We start from the raw sequence: 21539 nt of genomic DNA, 5'->3' as shown, positions 1-21539 counted from the left end.
TCTCCTGACTCCGGGAGCGCCCCCCCCCCCCCCGCCCCGGCACACCCTGTGGTCCCTCTGCCCTCCGAGCCCGGCCACCCTCTCTGCTGGCCCGCAGGACAACAAGAAGCCCTCCACTAGCCCTAGACGCACCTGCTTCTACCTGCCTCGAGTTGGCGGGCACCCCCACCCCGCACCCACCGCCAGCACAGGACTGGACTCCGAGGGGACTGCACCAGGATGGCATCTCCTCTGGCAACAGAGAGTCAAAGCCAAGCTCCCTGGACCGCACCCCAGCCCCATCCAAGGAGACGTGCTGCCCCCCCGCCCCCGGCCCTCTCCGACCTTATTTTGGCTTTGGGGAAGCCCATGTGGCCCTCCTCCTCCTGCCCTGGGCCCACCGGGCCACTGTGAGGACCCCTGTCCCTCAGGCACTCTCGGACACCCTGTACTGTCCACCCTGCCCCCACACACGGCCCTTGTCCAGTCAGCTCTATTATTATATTCATAAAATAACCCCCCACACCCTCTACAGCCCCAGCCCCTATCCCCAGAGGCGGCTGAAACCACCTTTGGACCAAAGTGCCACCAGAGTTAAATTCTCAACGTGCCCAGGTGAGGACCACACATCTGAAAGCAGCTCCTGGAGGGCTGGCCAGATGCCCCTCGGGCCTCCGGATTCCTTCCCTGCTGCCCTGCCCCTTGCCCCAGCCACGCCTCCCCAGTGAGGGGAAGCTAGGACCTGAAGCCCCTCGGGCTCCACAGCCGCCTCCAAACAGATCCCCAACACTCAACTTGGGGCCCTGGGCCTGTGGGCCTCTTTCCTCCACAGCAGCCTGGGCCTCCCAACCTCAACCTCAACTTCAGCCTCCCCGCCTCCAGTGCCATTCTGTGTAGCTTTTCAGTCAAATCTGACACCTTAGCCGACGGGGCACCTGGCCCCTCAACAGCCCAGCCTGCGTCCCTGATTGAGAGGAACCTGGGAGAGGGGAGAGGAGAGAGAAGAAAGGAGAAGGGACCGGGTAGGGGCAGAAGGGACCGGCATTGAGGGGAAGCCCCAGGCACCGCCGACCAGGGAGAAGCGGGGCCGGGTCGCCTGAGCTAGGGCACTGCGGGCCCAGAGCAGGCTCCCAGAGACGGGGGTTGGGGGCGGGGGGGGGGGTAGGGGGGAGGCAGGTCCTGTGGAAGAGGAAGAGGAGCAGCAGAACAGGCAAGAAACATACAAAACAGGCTCCAAACCCAGTTCAAGACCTGCAGGCTCAGAGCTGTGAGCTTTGTTAAAGAAGTCACTTCCCGTTTAAATGCTGAAATCCAAGATGAGTGTCTTTCCATCCCACGTGACTTAAACAAAAATCCGAAAGCTTGCCTGGCTCTGCTGTCTCCTCGCTGTGCCTTGGCTCTGAGCGGCTGCGGGTCACCTGCCAGGCCACCTGCCTCTCGCGGGGGCCACAGGGCGGGAGGATGGCGCCATCACAAGATGCGGGGCGCCGACCTGTCATTGGTGACGGTCCTGCGGAGCCGCACCCCGCGGCGGATGGCCACCAGCATGTCTTCGGCCGGGGGCTCGCCAGAGGCGGCAGGGGGCGGGCTGGGCGTCTCTTCGGTGGGGGCGGCAGCGGCGGCGGCCAGGCCGGACGGGAAAGGGAACTGGCCCTCGCCCAGGGCATGGGCCCCCGCCACCAGCTCCCCAAGCTTCTCCACCAGGCTGTGCCGGTTGGCGGCCAGCTGCCGCTGCTGGTCTTCGTCGTCCGCCGCCAGCCCTGCGTAGCCGGCCGCCTCGGGGGCCGGGCTGGCCCAGGCCGTGTTGGGCAGGCTCAGCCTCTTCGGGGAGGCCTTGGCCAGGTCTGGGGCCAGGGGCGAGGCGGCCTCGTCGCTGTAGAAGACGCACTCCTCACTGCCCGCTCGCGTGGGCCCCGCGTAGCCGGGGGAGTCGGGCACCGTGGGCGTCTTCACGGGCACGATGGGCGGCCGGATGGGGATGGGGCCGGCGCTGGAGAGCGCGCGGCGCACGGCAGGCTTGGTGGACGGCGTGCGGCGGATGGTGGCCACGCCGGGGGGCGCGCCCGAGGCGCTGGGCAGCCCTGCGGTGGAGGCCGGGCGCTTGGTCTGGATCAGGCGGCGGTAATTCTGGGCGATGTTGCTGTTGCGGGGGATGGTGGAGGACTTGTCGAACTCGGCCGGGCCCTCGCCGTCCGCGTCCCCGTTCACCGAGTAGCAGTCGTAGTCGGAGCCTGGGGGCACGGGATGCAGTGAGCCGGGGCCAGGGCTGTGAAGGCCCGGTGACCCAGGCCCGGCCCCGGGGCCTACCTTGGGAGGGGATGGTGTCCTCAGAGCAGGAGGGCGTGGTGGTCTGCGTGCTGTAGCCGCTGGAGTACTGCAGCGAGTCCCGGCTGCTCTTCTGGTGCTCCAGGCTCAGGCCGCGGGTCAACACCATGGCCAGGTCACTGGCCGCGGGGGATACCTCCTCACCGTGCTGGGGGTGGTAAGACTGCAGGCTGAAGCCTGGCTCCCTGTCCCCCACTCCCCCCGCGCCTGGACTGTAGGTGTCTCCTGCCAGGGGAACCTGGCCTGGCAGCGAAGATGGGGTCCTGGCTGGGCTGCCAGAGGAGCCGGCGCCTACCTTCGCTGCGATGGTGGCAGGGGACATGCGGGGTCGTGGCGCCTCCTCTCCGCTGGGGCCCAGGGTGCCCCCACTGGCCAGGCCTGGCTCCGTGTCTCGGGGGTGCTCCGCTCTGTCCTTCCTCCGCTGTAGGCTGGTGCCCGAGGGCTGTTCATGGGGGCCCGCCTTGGCCCAGTCCTGCAGGGTGTGGCAGATGGGTCAGGGGGCCCTTGGCCCTGCCGTCCTCGGTGAAGGATCCCCTCACTATAGTTGAGGTTCAGGGTTTTCAGGCCCAGAAGGGGGCCTCAGGCTCGTATCATGGCCAAGGGCAGAGCGTGGAGGGTGCCATGATTCCTCAGTCCCTCCAGGCCCAGGGGTAGGATGGCCATGTCCCAGGAGGGAAAGATGTGTGTTGGGAGTGGCTGCAGGTGTGCCCAGGCGGCTTTTCCTGTGGGGAGCAGGCACTGTGTGCACCCCCCTCTGGTTGACCCTGGACCCTCCCTGCGTCCCCCTGCAGGTGGGGAGCACTGACCGAGGTGGGGGAGCTGCACTCGCTAACGGACTGGCAGGTTTCCGAGGCCTCTGAGGACGCAGAGCTGGAGGACTTCTGCCATGCAGAGGCGAACAGGCGGGCGGATGGGGCAGGGAGGCCAGGAGGAGAGGAGAGAACAGACCTGGTCACAGCGCCGGCATGCAGCGGGGCGTTCCGGCTCGGTGCCCCACCCCGCCACCCCTGCGAGCGTCTGCGGCAGATCTCAGCACCCTGAGCGCACACTGCGGGCACCGACCGACCCCGCGGCCCAGCCCAAGAGCCAGAGGTTGTGAGAATTAACAACCGGACTCGCTGCCGATGGCCTGGATATGGTGGGCCAGGGAAAGAGAGACACGAGGGAAGGCAGCGGGGTTGACGGTGTCCCTGTCATCTGAGAAGGGCCGGCCTGCGGGAGGCCAGAGTTCCATCCTGCACGTGCAGAGCTCAGCTGCCTGTTAGGTATCTACGCACAGATGTGATGTAGGCAAACGCATTTACAGGTCTGGAGTTTAGAGAGAAGACAAGGGTGGAGCCACCAAGCCATGGCCATGAGACAGAGTAAGGTCACCTCGGCAGTGAGGGCAGTTAGAAGATTCAAGAACCCCAGGCACGCCCACGCTCAGTGGCTGGCAAGAAGAGGAGGGTCCAGCAAAGGAGAGGAACAAGGAGCTGCCAGAGAAGTGGGAAGAAAACCATAAGCAGACGATATCACAGAACTCAGAAGGACCTGCCCTGTGGAGGAGCTGAGGCTGCCAGGGGTCCATCAGATGACGACACGGAGGCATCCCTGGAGACCTTGAGAACTAGGTCACAGAATGGTGGGGGCAGAGGTCCACTTTTGAGCGGACCAAGCGTGCAGGGGAGACACCTGGTCTGGGCAGTTGTGGGGAGTGGGTGGCCTGGGAAGCCCCCAACTCAAAAGAAGACAAGAATTAAGGCAAAGGCAGCCAGGGCAGACACAGGACCATGAGTGCTCCCTGAGGCACACGCTGAGTGCAGTACAGTGGTTGGGAGACTGGGCAAGGGCCAAGGTGGGGGGCTTGCCCTGTGATGGCCCGAATTAAGCCAGGGTACCTGCAAAGGGTCCGTTTTAGTACCACGCCTGCCCTGTCAAATTCTCCATATTCTCCTTAATTTGGACCCCCAGATTTTTTTTTTTTTTTTTTACAGTTTATGATGAACCAAGATCACCAAAATAAAAGGAAACAAAGCACCACAGGTGAGGATTCAGATGATACAAGAAACAAATTTAGATTTTTACCAATATAATTGTCAAAGCAAACAAAAACCAATGGAAAAAGCATTTGGAACACTCAATGGAAAAATTCAATGTCTATTCATGAACAAACACTTAAACTAGGGACAGAAAAAACTTCCTTAATCGGATAATAAAAAGTATCTACACAAATATCAATATATTTCCCTCAGAGGGTGGGAAAAAGATAAGAATGCCCATGATCACCATTTCCGCTCAGTACTGGGAGTCCTAGGAGGGCAGTAAGGCAAAAAAAAATGTAGCAAAAAGCAAAAAGATAGGAAAGGTAGAAAAAAGCAGTCCTTACTCATAACAGACATGACTGCTGTATATGCAGAATACTCAGAAGAGTCTACAGTTATCAGAACTGATAAGTGATTTTAATAAAATGATGGCACGTAAGATCAATATACCAAAGGAAAAAATCAAATTTTTAAATTTCAGCAGCCAACAAACACAAAACTCCCTAAAAAGGCAATATAATTTAAAATAGCATCAATAGGGGCGCCTGGTTGGCTCAGTTGATTGAACAACTGACTCTTGATTTTGGCTCAGGTCATGCTCTCAGGGTCATGGGGTCCAGCCCCACGTCAGGCTCCACGCTCAGCCTGGAGTCTGCTTGTCCCTCTACCTCTGCTCCTCTCCCTGCTTGCTCTCTTTGCGCTCGCTCTCTCAAATAAATAAAATCTTTAAAATAAATAAATAAAATAGCATCAATAAACATTAAATACCCAGGAAAAAAAATCCAACGATGGATGTGCAAGATCTTTACACGCAAACTATAAAACATCACTGAGAGAAGGAAAAGTCAAAAGGAATGGAGAGACATGAGCAATCCCCAGTCAAAACCCCGGGAGTTGCTGTTACTGTTTTTTTGATGGAAACTGACAAGCTAACGTTAAGGAATACAAGGAATTGCAAAGGGCCAGAAATAGACAAGGGGATATTGAAGAATAACAAAATTGGAAGACTTCTGTTACCACGTTATCAAAGTTTTGTATAAAGTCACAATAATTAAGGTGGCACGGTCTTGGTATGAGAACACAAATGAACCAGCAGATAGAATACAAACTCTGAAAACAGTTACAGGTATACAGATAATACCTGATTTATGACAAAGGCAACACTATAGTGCAGCGGGGGGAAACTTTCAAGAAAGACACCAAATGAAGCATGTTTACAGATAAGACAGCCTTTTCAATAAACTGCCAATTAGATATCTGTATGGAAAAATGACCCCTACCTCATATGTGCGCACACACCCACCCACACATGCACACACACACACACACAATCAATTCCTGATGAGCTGCAGATCTAAATGAAAAAGGTCAAAGAAAAAGGCTTATCTCAGGACACAAAAAGCACAATTTAAAAAAATGAATAAATTGGACAAACTGGATATCCATTAAAATTAAGAATTTTAGGTCATTAAAAGACTCCATTAAGAGAGTAAAAAGGGAATCCACAGAATCAGAGAAGATCTCAGATGAAGGAGTTGTATCCATAATATATAAGAAGTTCTAGGAATCAATAAGAAAAAAAAACACAAAATACCTAGTAGAAAAATGGGCAAAAATGTGAACAGGTCCTTCATAAAAGAGGACAGCCAAGTGGCCTTCTGAAGCATGAAACATCCCCCCGCCCCGTTCCTCGTCGGGGAAGTAAAATTAAAAGTACAGGGCACACCAGATGCAGCCCCCCAGAATGGCCACAATGAAAAAGATGGAAAATCCCAAGGGTTGGTGAGGATGAGGAACAGCAATCCACCACTGGTACGGTATTCTTGCCAGAAATGTGTGACCTTGGTTTAACTCTGGGAAGACACCAGACATCCAAACTGAGAGATGTTTTACAAAATACCTGACTGGTATCAAAAGTATCAAAGTCATGAAAGAAGGACTGACGGATGACTACATATTGGAGAAGCCGCAAGAGATACAACAGGGTCCTGCACTCCTAGACCAGAGAAAACTGGCAGCGTTTGAGAAAAGACTGTAGGTTAGTTAACAGTATTGTAGCTACATAAGGGGTTAACGTTAGGGGAGGCTTGGGAGGAGTAGGTGAGACCCCTGTACTCTTTTTGCAACTTTTCTACAAGTCTGAAATTATTTCAAAATACCAAGTTAGAAAAAAGCCTCAAAGGAGAGGTTAAATTGCTGTAACGTAGAGAAAAAGGAAACTGGAAGACAGACCTGAGTAAATGATCCAGAACATCATACAGAGAAGTGAGGAGAAGGAAAATCTGAGAGTTAAAAGAAGGATACACAGAAGGATAAATGAGAAGGTCTGGCAAGACAATGAATTGTAATCTCAGAAGAAGCGATAGCAAAACAAAAGCAGGAATACAGAAATAATGGCTGAAAATTTCCAGAACGTATGAAAGACACGAATACAAAGATATAGGAATACAAACATATCAAGGGAGGCTAAATAAAAACAAATCTGCAACTAGACACAAACTGAAAAGATCTTAAAAGTGACCAGGGAGCAAAGTAAGCTCATGATCTGAGGACTTTTTTTTTTTTTTTAAGATTTTATTTATTGATTTGACAGAGAGAGAGAGACACACAACGAGAAAGGGAACACAGGCAGGGGGAGTGGGAGAGGGAGAAGCAGGCTTCCCGCCGAGCAGGGAGCCCGACGCGGGGCTCGATCCCGGGACCCTGGGATCATGACCTGAGCCGAAGGCAGACGCTTAACGACTGGGCCACCCAGGCGCCCTGACGGAGGACCTCTTAACCGATGACGGGAGCCAAAACACAGTGGAAAAATACCTTCCAAGTGTGCAAACAACTGTCACCTCAGAATTGTGTCCCCGGCAAAACTTTCAAGAAAGACACCAAATGAAGCATGTTTACAGATAAACAAAAACGAAGAATTTACTGCTACAGACCTAGTCTAAAAGAACTTCTAAAGGACATGCTATACTTCAGAAAGGAAGACTTGAGGTACAAGAAAAAATGATCAACAAAGGAATGTGGAAGCATATGGAGAAATCTAGACAAATACTGTATGTACAAAAGGGTAACGAAAGTAACAAGAAAAATACCATGTTATAAAAAAAAAAGTAGAGAATAACATATAATAGCTTGTAAGTTGGGAGGAAGTGGGTGACTAAGTTAAAATATTTATTAAGATCCTTGAATTATTAGGAGGTGAATGGTACGGATGTATGGTAAATTTCACAGTACCCTGTAAAAGAAAAGAAATAGAGTAAAATTTAGAATCTAGTTGGGGGGGGTACAAATGGGAAAAAGAAAAACAAACAAATGGCAAAGGAAGAGACAAAAGCAGCACAGAAAAAGCAGAATGAATAAACAGAAAAAAAAAAACAACAACCCAGGAGTCCAAATATGTCAGTAATCACAATAAATATAAGTGGACCAAAAATACTGAATAAGGGGCGCCTGGGTGGCTCAGTCGTTAAGCGTCTGTGCCTTCGGCTCGGGTCACGATCCCGGGATCCCGGGATCAAGCCCCGCATCGGGCTCCCTGCTCGGCGGGAAGCCTGCTTCTCCCTCTCCCACTCCCCCTGCCTGTGTTCCCTCTCTCGCTGTGTCTGTCTGTCAAATAAATAAAATCTTTAAAAAAAAATACTGATTAAAAGATATTGTCAAACTATTATATAAAAGAAAACCTAGGCATCTGCTATTTATAAGAGACTCATCTTAAACGCAAAGATAGAGTGAGTTTAAAAGCCAAGAGATGGGAGGTGATGATATAAATCTTGGGCCAAACGCAGCTGAGATAACCATAACAATGTCAAACAAGAGAAACTTTAGGAAAGGAAGCATTGTAAGGAGCAGAGGATCAACCACATCATGTTAGAAGATTCAATTCACTACGAAGAGTTGACATTTGAAACTTGTATGCACTTAATAGAAGAGTCTCACATACAGCAAACATGCATAGAACCATATGGGAGAAAATAACAAATCTTAAATTTTTCAGTTATACATAGGTGAAACACACAGAAATGAACGGAAATGAGGATAGAGATGGTCAGTGTAGACAACTCTTTTGAGAAGTTCTGTTGCGAAGGATACTAAGTGGTTGGAGGATAACATGGTGGGGGAAGGGAGGGCTTTTAAAATGCAGGAAGCTGGAGCGTGTTTGTGTACTGATGGGAATGAGCCAGCACAGGGAGAGAGACCGCAAGTGTAGCGGGGACAGCCTTGAGCAAAAAAAACCAGAACATAAAATACTGAGCCCAAATGGAGGCATTAGCCTAGATGGGGAGGAATAGCTGACTGGATCCAAATGCAGTCACTCCTGACACCCCCAGGATAGCCCCCTGGGCAGGTGGCCTGACCTCCTTCTGTCTTCTACTGTGGTCCCTCTGTTTGCCCATCTCACTGAGGCTGCAGGATCTGAGCCTGCATCTTGAGGAGATTCGTGGGCCAGTCTCTGGGTTCCGAGTGAGCTGGCCCAACTGTGTAGAAGCAGGAGGATGTCCTGGGGCTCCTGGGGATGCCTTCTAGGGTCAGCCACCCCATCACAGTAAGCCTATGCAGGGGGAGGGTCACAAGGGATCGGAGCTGTGAAGCAGCCCCCTCGGGGCTCCCATGGCTGGAAGAAGGCAGTCGGTAAGGAATCAGGAAATGGTGAGGAAGTGGGGCCTCAAGAGCCCCCTGCTGACACCGCTGTGGCGGATGCCCGCTGCTCTAACCCTTGTCCACCTCTCCTTAGCCAGGTTGGTCCCCAGTGAGGTGGTCCTGGGGACCTCCAGGCCAGGCCCAAGAGCTGCAGGCCCTGCAGACACCTCCTCACCTGGCTGGTGATGTCGGAAGGCATGGGTGAGGGGGGCTTGGAGTAGGTGGCGTCCTGGGAGACGAAGCCAGAGTCGTGGGAGGAGACACTGGAGAGGCGGGCGGCGGCTGGCTGTGCCAGGCTGCGGTAGCGACAGGTGGAACCGGGTGAGTATGTGTGGGCACCCCCAGGCCACGGGGCTCCGCCACCCTTGGCACTGCTACTGCTGCTGGGGGCACTGGGGGAGTGGGGGGGGGCGGGCAGCGGCCAGACAGGGAGACACAGGGTGCGTGCGGAGGGGTGACAGACAAGGGTGGAGGAGAGAGGTGAGGGGCAAAGGAAGGAGAAGACAAAGTCAGACTACAAGTTCTGAAACCTGGGTACCACAGAAGAGGTGGGTTCTGGGACAGGGGGTGGGGCTGGGGGGTCGGAAGGAGGAGGGCCCGAGCAGGGGACAGCACCCAAGAGCCGTGTTCCAGGGCATGCCCAGGGCCAAGCAGTCACTTTGCTTCCTACTTTGCCATTAAGAACAGTAGACCTTAGGTTGGTGACGGGGAAACTGAGTCACTAAGCATCAAACCTTGTCCCATTCGGGCTAGAACCCAACACGAGTCTACCTCTGGACTGCCTCCTCAGTCAGCTCTTTGCCGTCAACCCCTGAGTATCTAGGGCGCGGTGATGGTCTGTGTGGGTCCTGGACCCGCCATCGTCCCTCATCCCTCCCATCCCCTTGAGTGTGTCCAGCCCTCCGCAGCTCACATCCTCTGCGCAACCGTTTCACTCTTGGGCAATGAAGGCTGCCTTCTTTCTCAATGTGATCCTGAAGCTACTCAGCCCCCACCCCGGGTCATGGGTGTCCCTGGCCATCAACCCTCCCTGGACCCCTACCTGGGGTCTAACAGACCCAGGCCCTCCTCCCCCGACAGGAGCTGCTGATGGCCATGTGCGGCTTACCTCCCGTGCCCAGGTGCCCGGCCAGAGGTGGCTCTGGGGAAGGGGAGCCTGGAACAGAGGGGCCTCCCCCACCAGTAACTCATCTGTGCTCACTGCCCTCCCCCATGAGGAACCTTGAATCTTAAATGTCTCCTCCAAACGCTGTCTTAGTGCCAGCCCTGGAGGCGTCCCTGATCCTGAGCCTGCACCGTGAATGAAGGAGCGTCGGGGGCCGGGAACCAGCCCTCGGGAACCAGCCAGGCTGGGGTGTCCCTTACCTTGGGGCCTCCGCACACCTTCCCAGAAGCGTCTGTGCCCACCCCCGATCTTAGATTCTTACTGCCCCTCCACCCGCATCGACTCTGCTGGGCTGGGCAGAGGCCAGTCGTGAAATGCCGGGACCCTGTGCCTCAGTCTCCCCTTCTGTGAAATGGAGACACCACCATACCTGATACGGTGGTGTTAGGATTCAGTGAAGAAAACGCATAAAGCATGTAGCACGGTCCCTGGCGCACACAGTGACTGCTCCACAGACGAAGCTTCAGCGCCCCCTCCCCCCCCCGCCGCTACCCCACGCCTGCGCAGGCAGTGGCCTAGAGATGGGGGTACATTCGTCCTCTATGCTTGCATGCCAATTCCTCTGTGACGCACTTGGGTGGATTCTGGGGCCTGGAAGCAGATCTCGATGCAGCTTTGCTGGGAGCTCACCCATCCCCTCCCTGGGGGCCCCTGCCCCTCCCTGCCCCCCGTCAACCCTGCACTGACCTGCACATGCTGGACTTCCGCGAGCCAGAGCCGCTGGGTGAAGACGGGGGCGTCTGGTAGGACCAGCTATAGTCTGAGCCCTTCAGGTCTTTGATCACCTGGACAGGGACAGAGATGGGGATCACCGAGGGCAGCCTTCCTCTGCAGAGAGCCTTAGTGTTGTCTGGGGGCCCCCAGAGAGGACTGGTAGGGACAGAGCCCCCCCCCACTCTCTTCCCTATTGAGAGCCAAGTCCCAGCAGGAGACCCTCCAGGAGAGTCTGAAAGCAGGGCTGCCAGGGGAGGGAGGGGGCATGGGAGAACCAGGGCTCCCTGGGGACTGTCACTGTCACTGGCAGAGGAGCTGAGAGTGACCATGGGGGACACCATGGGGTTCAAATCCTGGCTCTGCTGTGCCCTTTGGGCAAGTTCCTGGAACCTCACCTATTTTCTCCCGTGAAGAGCAGCCCATGATGACTCCTGTCTTGCAGGGGCCATGGGGCAGGGGGAATTCAACGGGATGGCCGTGGAAAATGCTGGGCAGAGTGCCGGGCACACAGCGGGTGCCGGGCCATAGCAACGCCATGGGCCTGTCACGTGGGACCGACCCTCATGCGGTGGGAGCACAGTGGTGCGCCGAGCGGGTGGCAAGTGTGGGCAGGTGTCTGTGTGCCTGGGTCTAGGGGAGGGGACAGGTTCTGGGCGTGGACGACAGGCAGGCGTCACCAGGTCTGGCTTGTTCAGGGGGAGCCTGGGGGCAGACACGGGGCCTCCCCACATCTGCTCTCAGACTGAGGCCCCCACTGGGTCCTGGGCACACCACCCCTGCCCCGGGCAGGTGCTCCTGGGTGTCCCACGGTGCGTGTTGGGACCTGTCTGGTCCTCTGTCCTGTTTTTCCCTCTACTGTCCCCCAACCAACGGCAGGCTACCCCTGCCCCTGCCCCCCTAGCCCCAGGACGGCCGCACCTGCTCACTGGCGGGGGGCAGCTTGTGGGGTTCCGCCGTCAGCACCACCAGGTCGTCGATGATGCCCTGCAGGTGGGTGATCTCTCCCAGCATGGTCAGCTCGCCGTTCTGGGGAAGCAGTGGGTCAGACCCGCCGGCCCTGCCCCTGTCTCCCCCCCCCCCCCCCCGGAGGAACGGACCTCCCCTGCTCCTCCCCTCTCCCCCAACACTGCTCGGGTCTGACCGAGGCTGGAACTGGACACCCTGGGGCTGGCGTGACCATCTGTCCAGACCAAATCAGTGCACCATGAGCTATGAGACCTGTCTTTGGGCTGTGAGCATGCAGCTCTGAAGGCACCCAGCCAGGAATCACTGAGAAGCAGCCTTTCTCGGAGGTCGAGGGGTCAACCCTGGGCCCTGGCCAACCTGCTGGGGCCTCTGAGTCACCCCGAAAAACTCCCACCGGTGGCTCCCAAATCCTGATTCTTGGGATTTCCTCAAATTCATGGAGACCCTTCAACTAGCCCAATGGCGGGGGATGCTGAGAACACCTCTCTGACTCCAAGGGACCCACCACCACGGGCTGCAGGAACGTGATGAAGGTGCAGAAGCGCCCGCGCTCCTCGATCAGGGCCCGGCGCACTGCCTGCTTCTCTGTCTCCTCCAGCAGCAGGTACATGTCGTTGACGTCCTGCAGGGCGCTGTCCAGCTGAGGCTGCAGGTCTCCTTTCCCTGGAGGGGTTGGGAGGAGAGGCCGCGCTGGGGACGCCGGCCCGGCTCGCCGTGTGCATGGCTCAGGCCCCGTGGTGCTGTCCCTGCTGTGGGCCTGGGCACTGCCATGGGGGCCCGGGGACAAGGGAGGGCAGCCAGGACTCTGGGGCTTGTGCCAGGGCCGGTCCCAGAGCAGGCAGAGAAGACAGACAGACAAACAGACAGACAGACAGACAGACAGACACACACACACACACACACACATGAGACACCAAAGCTGCAAAGCCCCCCCCCAGACCTGGAGTGCGCAGAGCCCACCGGGAGCCACCCTGGGAGCAGGTGTGCTCAGGCGAGTCTAGCAGAGGCCTCCACGGCTGAGACTTCCACCCCCGGGGTACCCTCACTGCCCGTGGGCCAGCACCCACTCACCTCACAGGGCACAGGGAGAGGGTGGGAGCCCGACAAAGTAGAGCCTGGGGGCTCAGCTGTAGGCCAGGCCACTGAGGGTGTGGGGGTCAGGAGAGCTAGGGGCTGGGCCCCGGGGGGAAGGGAAGGGGGCAGTCTCAGTGTGGGCTCCCACTCAGCTCAGGGAGTGATGCGCAAGGACAGCAACAGCGACACGAAGAAGCAGCGAGAGAGAGACAGAGAGAGGCGAGGGAATGATGTGGAGACGGTGAGCCGGGGCGTGAGAAGGCGGCAGGGGACCGGGCAGGCCCGGTGGGAGCGGGACAGCCAGGGCCTGTGCCCCCCACCCTGCCCGCTCCAACCCCTCTCGGCCTGGCCGACTGACCCAGCAGTGGCCTGGGACTCATCCCTGGCCAGGGGCCCCCAGGGCCCCAGGGGACTGTGCCCCGGGCCCCTCCCTCGCTGGGCCGACCGCCTTCCTCGCTCCTCCTTGGCCTGGAGAGGCTCCTTCCAATGGCCCTGAGCTGGGGGAGACAGACAGGTGGGCCGAGGACGGGAGGAGCAGCTGGAGGACGGACACTTGACTTACCAAGTAGCTCTACAGGATGTGGGGGGAGGAGAGGAGGAGAGACAGAGAAAGAAAGAATGTGTGAAAGACAGCCGGATGGAAAGAGCCTCTCCTGGGGCAGGGGTGTGGGTGCCTGGGCCTGTTGGGCCTCCTGCTGCCTCCCTGAGAGGGGAGGGTCTGGGCCCGGTGTCGGGTGCAGGGAGGCTCCCTCTGTCCCGCCCGGCAGGTTGGAGGGTCCTGTGTCCAGGATAGGGCCCCTCCAGCCCGGATGACGCCCTGGGGCGCTCCCTAGGGTGTGGGGCATACGGAGTGGGGCCCCGTGGGGCTACGCTTCCACGGGCCACTGTGGGCTCTACCTTTGCGTGCTTTCTTCTGCAGCTTCAGCGTGTCTGAAGACTTTTTCTTGATCTCATGCCGGGCTCGTTTGTACTCTGTGCACGGGGTGAGAGAGGAGTGCTATGATGGGGGGGAGGGCTCTGCACAATGGGGACAGGAAGCCCCGGCCCGAGCCCAGGGCCTACCTTTTGCGTGGTCCTTGTCCAGCTGGTTGGCCGACTTCTTCCAGTCCTCGATGCGCTCCTGCAGCGGGTTGATGAGGCTCTCCAGCAGCGCGCTGCGGGCGGGGCGGGAGGGTCAGGGCCACCAGTGGGGTCTCCCTGGGTCACCCGCACCCGCCGCCCGCCTAACGCCCGCGGCCCCCACTCACTTGGTGAACTGCCGCAGCTTGGTCTCGATGCTGCGGTGGCGCATGCACATGCGCGTGAGCGCCGAACCAATGTCCCGTGTGGCCCCTGGCGAGGCAAGCGCGCAGCGTGGGAAGGGGCCCCGACGGACAGTCCCAGCCTCGGCCACGAGGGGGCGCGCCGGCCCGCGAAGGCCGCCGCTCGCAGCCCGCGCCCCGCCCCCAGCATTGCGCGATCCCGCGATCCGTGCGGGGCGGGGGCGGGGATTTGATCTGTTCGCAGTATTTGCGGCGAGTCTGCTCTGTGCCGGACTAAGGGCCTGCGCATCCCGGCCGTGCCCGCCCGCTGCACCTGCGGGCGTTCTGGTGGTCAGGCCGGCTCGAGAGACCGTCCAAAGGGCCGGCCCAAATCCCCTCCAGCCCTGACAGTAAGCCCCTCCAGGTGCTCCGAGGCAGGCGTGAGTGCGAACAAGCGCCCGCTACCTTGTTCTCAGGGGCCCCAGTCCCTGCTACTTGAACTAGAAGGCAGAGGAGACGCCAAGGCCAATAGGGGCTTGCCTGCCCCTGCGTGCGCTCAGACGGGCGGAGGAGAGGGGGTGAGAAGCAGCCGCGGTCGGACGCACTGCAGATAAGGCTGGACAACTGTGGCTGAGGGATGGAGCTGGCCGCCCACAGCAAGAACGGAACCCCCGCCGTAACATCCCTGTCACCATTCACCCACTCCGGCTTGCATGCCACTAGCGATAAGAGGCTCACTCTCTCGACCACCAGCCGATTCCATGAGGGAACAGAATTCAGGGTCCCAACTCTGGGCTCACACTCCGCTCAGCCCTTCCAGCCTCCGAGCCCCGCCTGGGGCATACCCAACCTCCAGCCACGCCCCCTCCCCACCTCGGGTGTTGGTGGCCATGTCTGCCACTTTCTGGAAGGCATCCAAGAAGGCCACAGCAGCCAGCACAGTGGTCCTGGGGAGACGGACAGTGGGACGGGCTGTGGGTGGGGTGTCCCCTCCTCTGCCCGCCCCCTCCCCAGCTAGGGCCCTCAGCAGCCTCACCTCAGCTGGGAATGCAGTTTCGTGGCCTTGGAGTTGAAGTCCTCCCAGATGGGGTAGGAGCTCTGCCGAGGAGACGGAGAGGTAATGAGATCCTGGAGGCTGGAAAGGCTCCACCTGGGCTGGGCTCCCCACATGCCTCCGTCCAGACTCTGGGCAGTTTCTGAGGGAGTGGCCCTGCCCCCATGGAGAGGGAGGCTCCTGGGCCTTCTGGGACGACAGAGGACCAAGGACAGAGCCATGGGGATTGAAGAAGGCCTGGCCCTGGGAACAGGTGCCTTTGCTCATCCCTCCCTCCCTGACAGTCAGGAAGTCTGCACAACTGTCTACGGTGGCCACCGTTTTGGCCCACATCCTCCCTCAGGGGGGATGGAAACAGTAAATGGCAGGGCTCAGGCAGGCCAGGTCTCAAATTCAGGCCTCTGGGGGTCCCCACCCTGGGCCCCGGAAGCTGTGACCAGCCCGGACACCCATCCATCCCAGGCCAGCAGCAGTGGCTCCCAGGCCCGGGGAGGCTGTGACTGCTGCAGGGCCCAGCCAGCCTGCCTGGGACAGCCAGGCCTCAGGCTGAATGGGGCCTTGTGCGGCCAACAGAGCCACCTTTCTCCACCCCCAGTTCCCCTCCCCTCCTGGGGACACAGTGTGGCCTTTATCCCAGCCTGGCCCAAAGCTCTGAGTTGGGAGGGGGTTTCCCAGTGGGGAGGCTTAGCTCCTGGCGACCAAGCTGTCCAGTCTGATCAAGGGGCTTTTCTGGCTAATGCGCCCTCCCATGGCGGCTGGGTCCTGGAGAAACCTCAGCCCTGGCCTGAGAGCCCTGTGGAGGCCTGGATGCTTGAAGGGGAGCCCAAGGCCAGCAAAGCCCCAGCCCGGAAGGGCTTCTAAACCACCCTTCCATGTAGGCTGGGGTGCTCAGTGCTAGGCAAACAAGGAAGGCAGAGACCCCAGCCCTAATGGCTTCAGAAGGAAGCTCTGCCGGACTGGAACCCAGGGGCAGGTCCGAGATGGCCTCTCCAGCTGAGGACAGTCTGCAGTGGTGGAAAGGAGACAGGACAGCTTCTGACAGCCTTAGAAACTCCCTCCCCTCCCAGCCCAGCCAGTGCCCAGGGAAAGCAAATATTTGAGAAGTCCACACAGGCTGGAGCGGGATGGGGGAGGCTGTGGGTGGGCTGTCTCCATGTGCACACAGTTCAGGCTAAAGGAGCCCGGTAGGTTGTCCCTGGCAATCCCAAGGAGCTGACCTTCACCTTGGCACCCCCAAGAGTCTTCTGAAAGATGGCATGCTCACATCACCTCCACATCCCAGCCCTGAAGCCTTGCTAAGACCTCCAGGGAGAAGAGCCAGTGCTGAGGAGGCAGGGGCCCAGGGGCAGGTGTCCTGACCCCCAGGATACCTTCTCAGCCCCTCTGCAGCCTCTGGGCAGTCTCAGAACACAAGGAATTAGGAGAAGCTGGGGACAGATCAGTTCCTACCCCACGAAAGGCCTTAGGCTGAGGCCCACCTCCCCGGCCTCCAGCCAGCCAGGCTCACTCCATTCCAGACCTTCACCCCCTCAGCTTTCCCAGTGGGGAGGGGACAAGACACGGCGTGGGGGGAGGCCTGGCCCCGCCTCAGCAGGGGGGACCTGAGCACCTTGGTCTCTAAGGGCCAGGGCTCCACCCTCACCGGCAGGTAATTCACAGAACCCGGAGATGAAGAGGTGTGTGTGTGTGGGGGGGAGGGCGGAGCAGCCAGTGTCCCAGGAGAGGGTCTTCAGGGTTCACCTGGGCCCATGCCCTCACCCTGGCTAAGCCCTGGCTGTCAGGCTCTTAAGACTCTGGGTGGCAGTGACCGCTGCTGGCCGAGCTCCCGCGGCAGCCAGGCACCGTGGGAAGCCCGTTGCGCTGCATGAGCGCGTCGTCGGGTCCTTAGCACAGCCCCGTGAAATAAATACGACTATCACCCCCATTCTACAGGTCAGGAAACTGAGGCTCAGAGAGATTAACTGACTTGCTCAAGGCCTCCAGACGGCAAGGGCAAGATCTGATCCCATGATTGGTCACTACACCTGCCTCCAGGGTAGAGAGAGAGGATCATCGGGCAGCAAGGGGAGGAGGGGTGGGAACTGCAGGGATGGGAGAAACACCCACTCTGTCCCCAGTGCTTGTCACTAGAGGCGCTCGGGACTCCTGGCCCTCAGAGACTCTGTCTCTGGCGGGGGGTTGTAGTCCTGGCTGTGATCCCAGAGAGAGGGCCTTCTGGGTGACCCCGGACCGGGGCTCCACTCTGGGCCTCAGCTTCCTCATCTGTCGAATCGGGCTGGGAACTGCACTTACGTCACTGGGTCCGTGGGGAGACTTGAGGCGGCACTGCAAGGGAAGCACTTAGCACCGTGCCCAGTACACAGTAAGCGCTCAGTTAATGCTGGCTAAAAAACGAGGGGACTCAGGATCCCTGCCTCTCTGCTGAGAGCCCCTCCCACCCAGCAGGGCCTGTCTGGGCCACACTCCCCACTCTTGGGAGGATAGGCAAAGTTTATGGGCCCATTTCCTGGATGGGCCAGGGCTGAGGGGAGGCCCCCTTCACTCCACTGTAGGCGCTTTGCTCTGTCCTGCCATCCTGGGCAAGCCTCTGCCCCTGAGCTTCAGTGGGTGGCTTCGCACCCACCCAGTGGGCATCTGAGCTAAGTGAGGCACAGAGGCAGGGAAAGCTCCCGAGCGCCCTCCTCCCGACCCTCCAGCCTCCAGGTGCAGCTTGGTCCCCGGAGGTGTTGTGAGGCTTGTGGACGTGCTGTGGAAAGGCCTCATGGGGCAGGCTCAGTCTCCTCAGTTCAGCCCCCTTCCTCTATGGAAGCCCCGCTGCTTCTGTGGCTCAGATCACCAAGGGAAACAGCCAGAAGCTGCTCCCCAAATCCAGGTGATCCAGGTGGCCCAATCCCCTGCTCTGTCCCTGGCCTGAACACATGTATATGTCCTAGGTACTTAGCATCGCCCCAGGTGAAACCTCCACATGTCAGAAAATGCGGCCTGAATATCTCCCTTTTCCTTCTGATCTCAGAGTTCCTTGCACATATGCCTGCGGAGGGAAGGACAGTGCTGTCCCTCTCCTCTGAGCAGAGAGGCTGCCAGTGGGAGGAGGGGGGCGCAAGGTCCCATTCTCTGCCAGCACTGAGAGTAGCTGGGGGCGGGTGGTCTGGGCTGCCTGGTCCCAGGGAAGGATCCCAGTGCCAGGGCTGTGATGTCCACAGGACAGGAGGGCCTGCTGAGGGCAGAGAGAGGCCAGGACTCCTGAGGGCTGCCAGAGGGGCCCAGAGGGAGAGTTGCAAGGGATGGAAATCTCAGGGGAGCACCCTATGGGGGGGGCGCATCTATATGCTGCTCACCCTGCAGTCCTAGGTGGAGATGGCCTCAGGCCTTTTGCAGGGGCAGGGATCCGGCAGCTGCCCCTAGGGCTGTTCCCCTGGCAGCACCGGGAGCCTCCGGAAGGGCCTGCCTGGGCACTGTGGGGCCAGCAGCACTGGTGTGTGGTGTTTCCTCCTGGGCCTGTGATGTCACCGTGGAATTCTGTTGTATACTTGGGAGTGTGCGATAGGGTGGGGGCTCTCCGGAGTTCATGGGGAGAGCCCAGTTCTTTCCCCTGCCCCGCAATCCTGCCTCAGAGGAGAAAGGTAGGAGCGTTGTTCCCGGCCCCCATCCTGTCACTGGAGCTGGAACTCCTCTCTGCCTAGTCAGCCTGGGCTGGCCCTGCCAAACCCTGGCCTCTCTGGGGAGAGGCTCTCCCTTGCTCCCCAGATGAACAGAGAGGGGTGAGGTCAGGGACAGAGTTGGTCAATCTCCTTAATGACCTTGACCATTCCCAGGCCTCAGTTTCCCCAACTAGTGAGTCAGTGGTGGGCCAAGAGTTGGTGGCTTGCTCCTGTCTGGCCTTGGCCAATCAAGGTGGGGAGGGGGCTGGGGGTTGGTGCTGAAGGCCTAGGGTGGTAGTAGGTTCTCCCTTGGGGCTGCTCCAGAAACCCCAACCCTCTCCCTTCCTTCCTCCAAGGTGAGGACAGAGGGACAGTCAGCCTAGAGGCCTTGGAGTCCTGCAGCTTCCTAGGGCCTGTTTCAGGGAACCTGGGCAGGGGTGGGGGGGTGTGCAGCAGTCGCAGGGTCGAGGCCTCGCAGGGTCGAGCACAGAGGCCGAGGCCGGCGGGGAAGGAGTTAATGCCTCTCCGCTTTATTATTTTCCCCTGCTTTGGCCGTGACAGCATTGTCTGGGCTCCAGGGCCGTGGGGGGTGGGGGGGTGGTAGTTGGGGGGCGCAGGGTGCACGGTGGTGGTAGGGGGCGGAGGCCGGCGAGACCCAGGACCCATCAAATTTAGGGCCGTGGAGCCGACACCGGAGCCAAACCCCATTCATGATTTGGGGGTCGGGGGCGCAGGGAGCCCGCGTGTAAGCAGGCTCCGGTCGGGACCCCACGGGGGCGCTACGACCTGGCGACCCCGGGCGCCGCACGGACACCCCGACATACGAACACCCACACCCCCCAAGACGGGCACCCCGAGACCCAGGCAACACAGCAGACGCAGGCCGGACGCGTTCGGACAAGGACACACACACACACACAGCGCGGCGCGCGCACACAGCGGGGCCCCAATGCCCGCCGCCACTCGTCCCCAGAGAGGACCCGCACCCGCACCCGCGCTCCCGCCGGGCAGCCGGCCCCGCCGCACCCCGTTACCTTCATGTCGTTGACGATGGCCTGGAAGAGCCCGCCCAGGGCGCCGCACTCCTTCTCCGCCGTCTCCATGCTCGGGCCGGGCGGCGGCGGCGGCGGCGGCGGCGGCGGCGGCGGGCGCGGGCAGGGGCGCGGGACGCCGGCAGCCGAGGGAGCCGGGCGCGGCGGGCGCTCGCTCCGAGGCCGGGCCGGGCCTCCGCCTCCGGGCGGCGCTCAGCGGCCGGCCGCGCGGCGCTCCGGGGCGGCGGGCCGCGGCGGGGCGGCGCGGGCCATGGCGCGGCGGGGCAGGCGGGCGGGTGGGTGGGCGGCGCGGGCAGCTGGCGGCGCGGCCTCGGCGCGGGGACTGGAGCGGCGGCGGTAATCCGAGCCGCCGCGGCTCGGGCGTCACGTGGGTGCGGCGGAGGGAGGACCGCGGCGGGGGTGGGGGGCGGGGGCTGTGAGGAAGGCCGGCCGGGCGCAGACCCATTCAGCGCCGGAGCCCGGCTTTGAAATCCGAGCCCGGGCGCAGCCAGACTGGCCGGACGAGCGGGGCCGGCGGACTCGGGCGCCGCCGCCGCGGGCCGGGGGCGGTGCTGGGGCGGGGCCCGCTGGGCTGCCTGGCGGGGGGGGACCGGTGGTTGCGTGTCTTATCCCCCGCCCCCCCCGCCCCCGGGAAGGGGGTCGGCACGCCTTCCAGCCTGTAGTCTCGGGCCGGGGTCTTCCCGCGCTTTTAGCGCACGGGCGGCGGGCTGGACTCCTCCGGGGGCGTCCCGCGGGCGCGATACACGACATACAGCGGGCGCGCGGGCTGTCGCCCACCTTGGGACGTTCCATCCCAGGCAAGGACAAGTCTGGACGGCCCCCCAGAAGCTCTTTGGTTGCTTTTCCAAGCGGTGCCGAAGTTACTCGCATTGGGGGTGGGGGGGGGGCCAGGCTGAGCTTTTGGGGCGTCGTGACCCGGTCGGGCAACCCGCTTACTCGGCAGTGCGGGCCGGCGTCTGAGCAGCTGAGCAGAGGTGGGCTGCCGTCCGCAGTCCCCGACGCCTGGGTACACCTGTGTGGGGACGCACGCGTGTTCACGTGGACCACCGGCGAGCACAGCCTGTCGTCCTGGAGACTCCAGGGAGGGAAACGCTCACACGAACTCATTCTCCCCCACTTCCGCGGCCATCATGAGAACCACCTGGGAGCTCATTAGGCCAGTCAGAGGCTTCCCAAAGCCCGCAGTCGGGTGGACTCTGGCCTGCCGGTGTGTTAATGAGGCTTATTTAGCCAAATCAAGGTGGGGCACCTAGGACGCCGCCTCTGTCCCTGCGCTGGTCTGGGCCTTCCCTTCCCTTCCCAGCCGTGTGCAGCCTGCAGTGAGTGCCCTTTCATTCAGAAACTCAAGGTTTGGTTCATCTGTTCAATGGGGACATAGCCCATTACCCTGGGGATATCTGGGTGGAAAAGTCAGATTAGGTGCCTGGGAAGGGAGGGTTCAGGGTTTCAGGCCAGGCCAGTGCTTGGTGGTCTCCAGGAAAGGGTGGGTCCTAGCAGTGAGAGCTGGGACCCAGAACACACCCTTCAGGGGACTGTGCGGGGACCCGCCTCTCCAAGGGCAGCCAGCCCTCCCTGGGGCCGCCACGAGCAGCGCTCCAGGAGGGGCCACAGGGTCCCGGAGCAGCTGTGGGCATTAGGCAGGCAGAGAGCAGGTGCCAGTGGGAAGGAG

General features: G+C 59.9%; 1 protein-coding gene across 2 annotated transcripts; it reads right to left on the bottom strand.

Moving 5' to 3' along the window:
* Positions 1–1182: 1182 nt before the first annotated feature.
* Positions 1183–19923, bottom strand: MTSS2 (MTSS I-BAR domain containing 2). 2 transcript variants are annotated; one of them, XM_028095495.2, is made up of 15 exons: positions 19853–19923; positions 15160–15221; positions 14997–15070; positions 14130–14214; positions 13945–14036; positions 13780–13854; positions 13445–13453; positions 12314–12471; positions 11761–11868; positions 10816–10913; positions 9139–9355; positions 3111–3185; positions 2600–2776; positions 2287–2452; positions 1183–2210 (listed from the first exon to the last, which is right to left on the bottom strand). In XM_028095495.2, exons 1-15 carry the CDS (start codon positions 19919–19921, stop codon positions 1450–1452), a joined length of 2226 nt encoding a protein of 741 aa, XP_027951296.1. In that variant the 5' UTR covers positions 19922–19923; the 3' UTR covers positions 1183–1449. The 2 variants fall into 2 exon arrangements, with proteins under 2 accessions (XP_027951296.1, XP_087883268.1); XM_088027142.1 differs by lacking the exon at positions 13445–13453.
* Positions 19924–21539: the final 1616 nt, after the last annotated feature.

Source organism: Eumetopias jubatus, unplaced genomic scaffold, assembly GCF_037043125.1.
Source record: "Eumetopias jubatus isolate StellerSeaLion01/CBP00866 unplaced genomic scaffold, mEumJub1_p1.0 scaffold_10, whole genome shotgun sequence".
Taxonomy (NCBI): domain Eukaryota; kingdom Metazoa; phylum Chordata; class Mammalia; order Carnivora; family Otariidae; genus Eumetopias; species Eumetopias jubatus.
The sequence above is the reverse complement of the archived record's forward strand: the minus strand, read 5'-3'. Positions and strand labels throughout refer to the sequence as shown.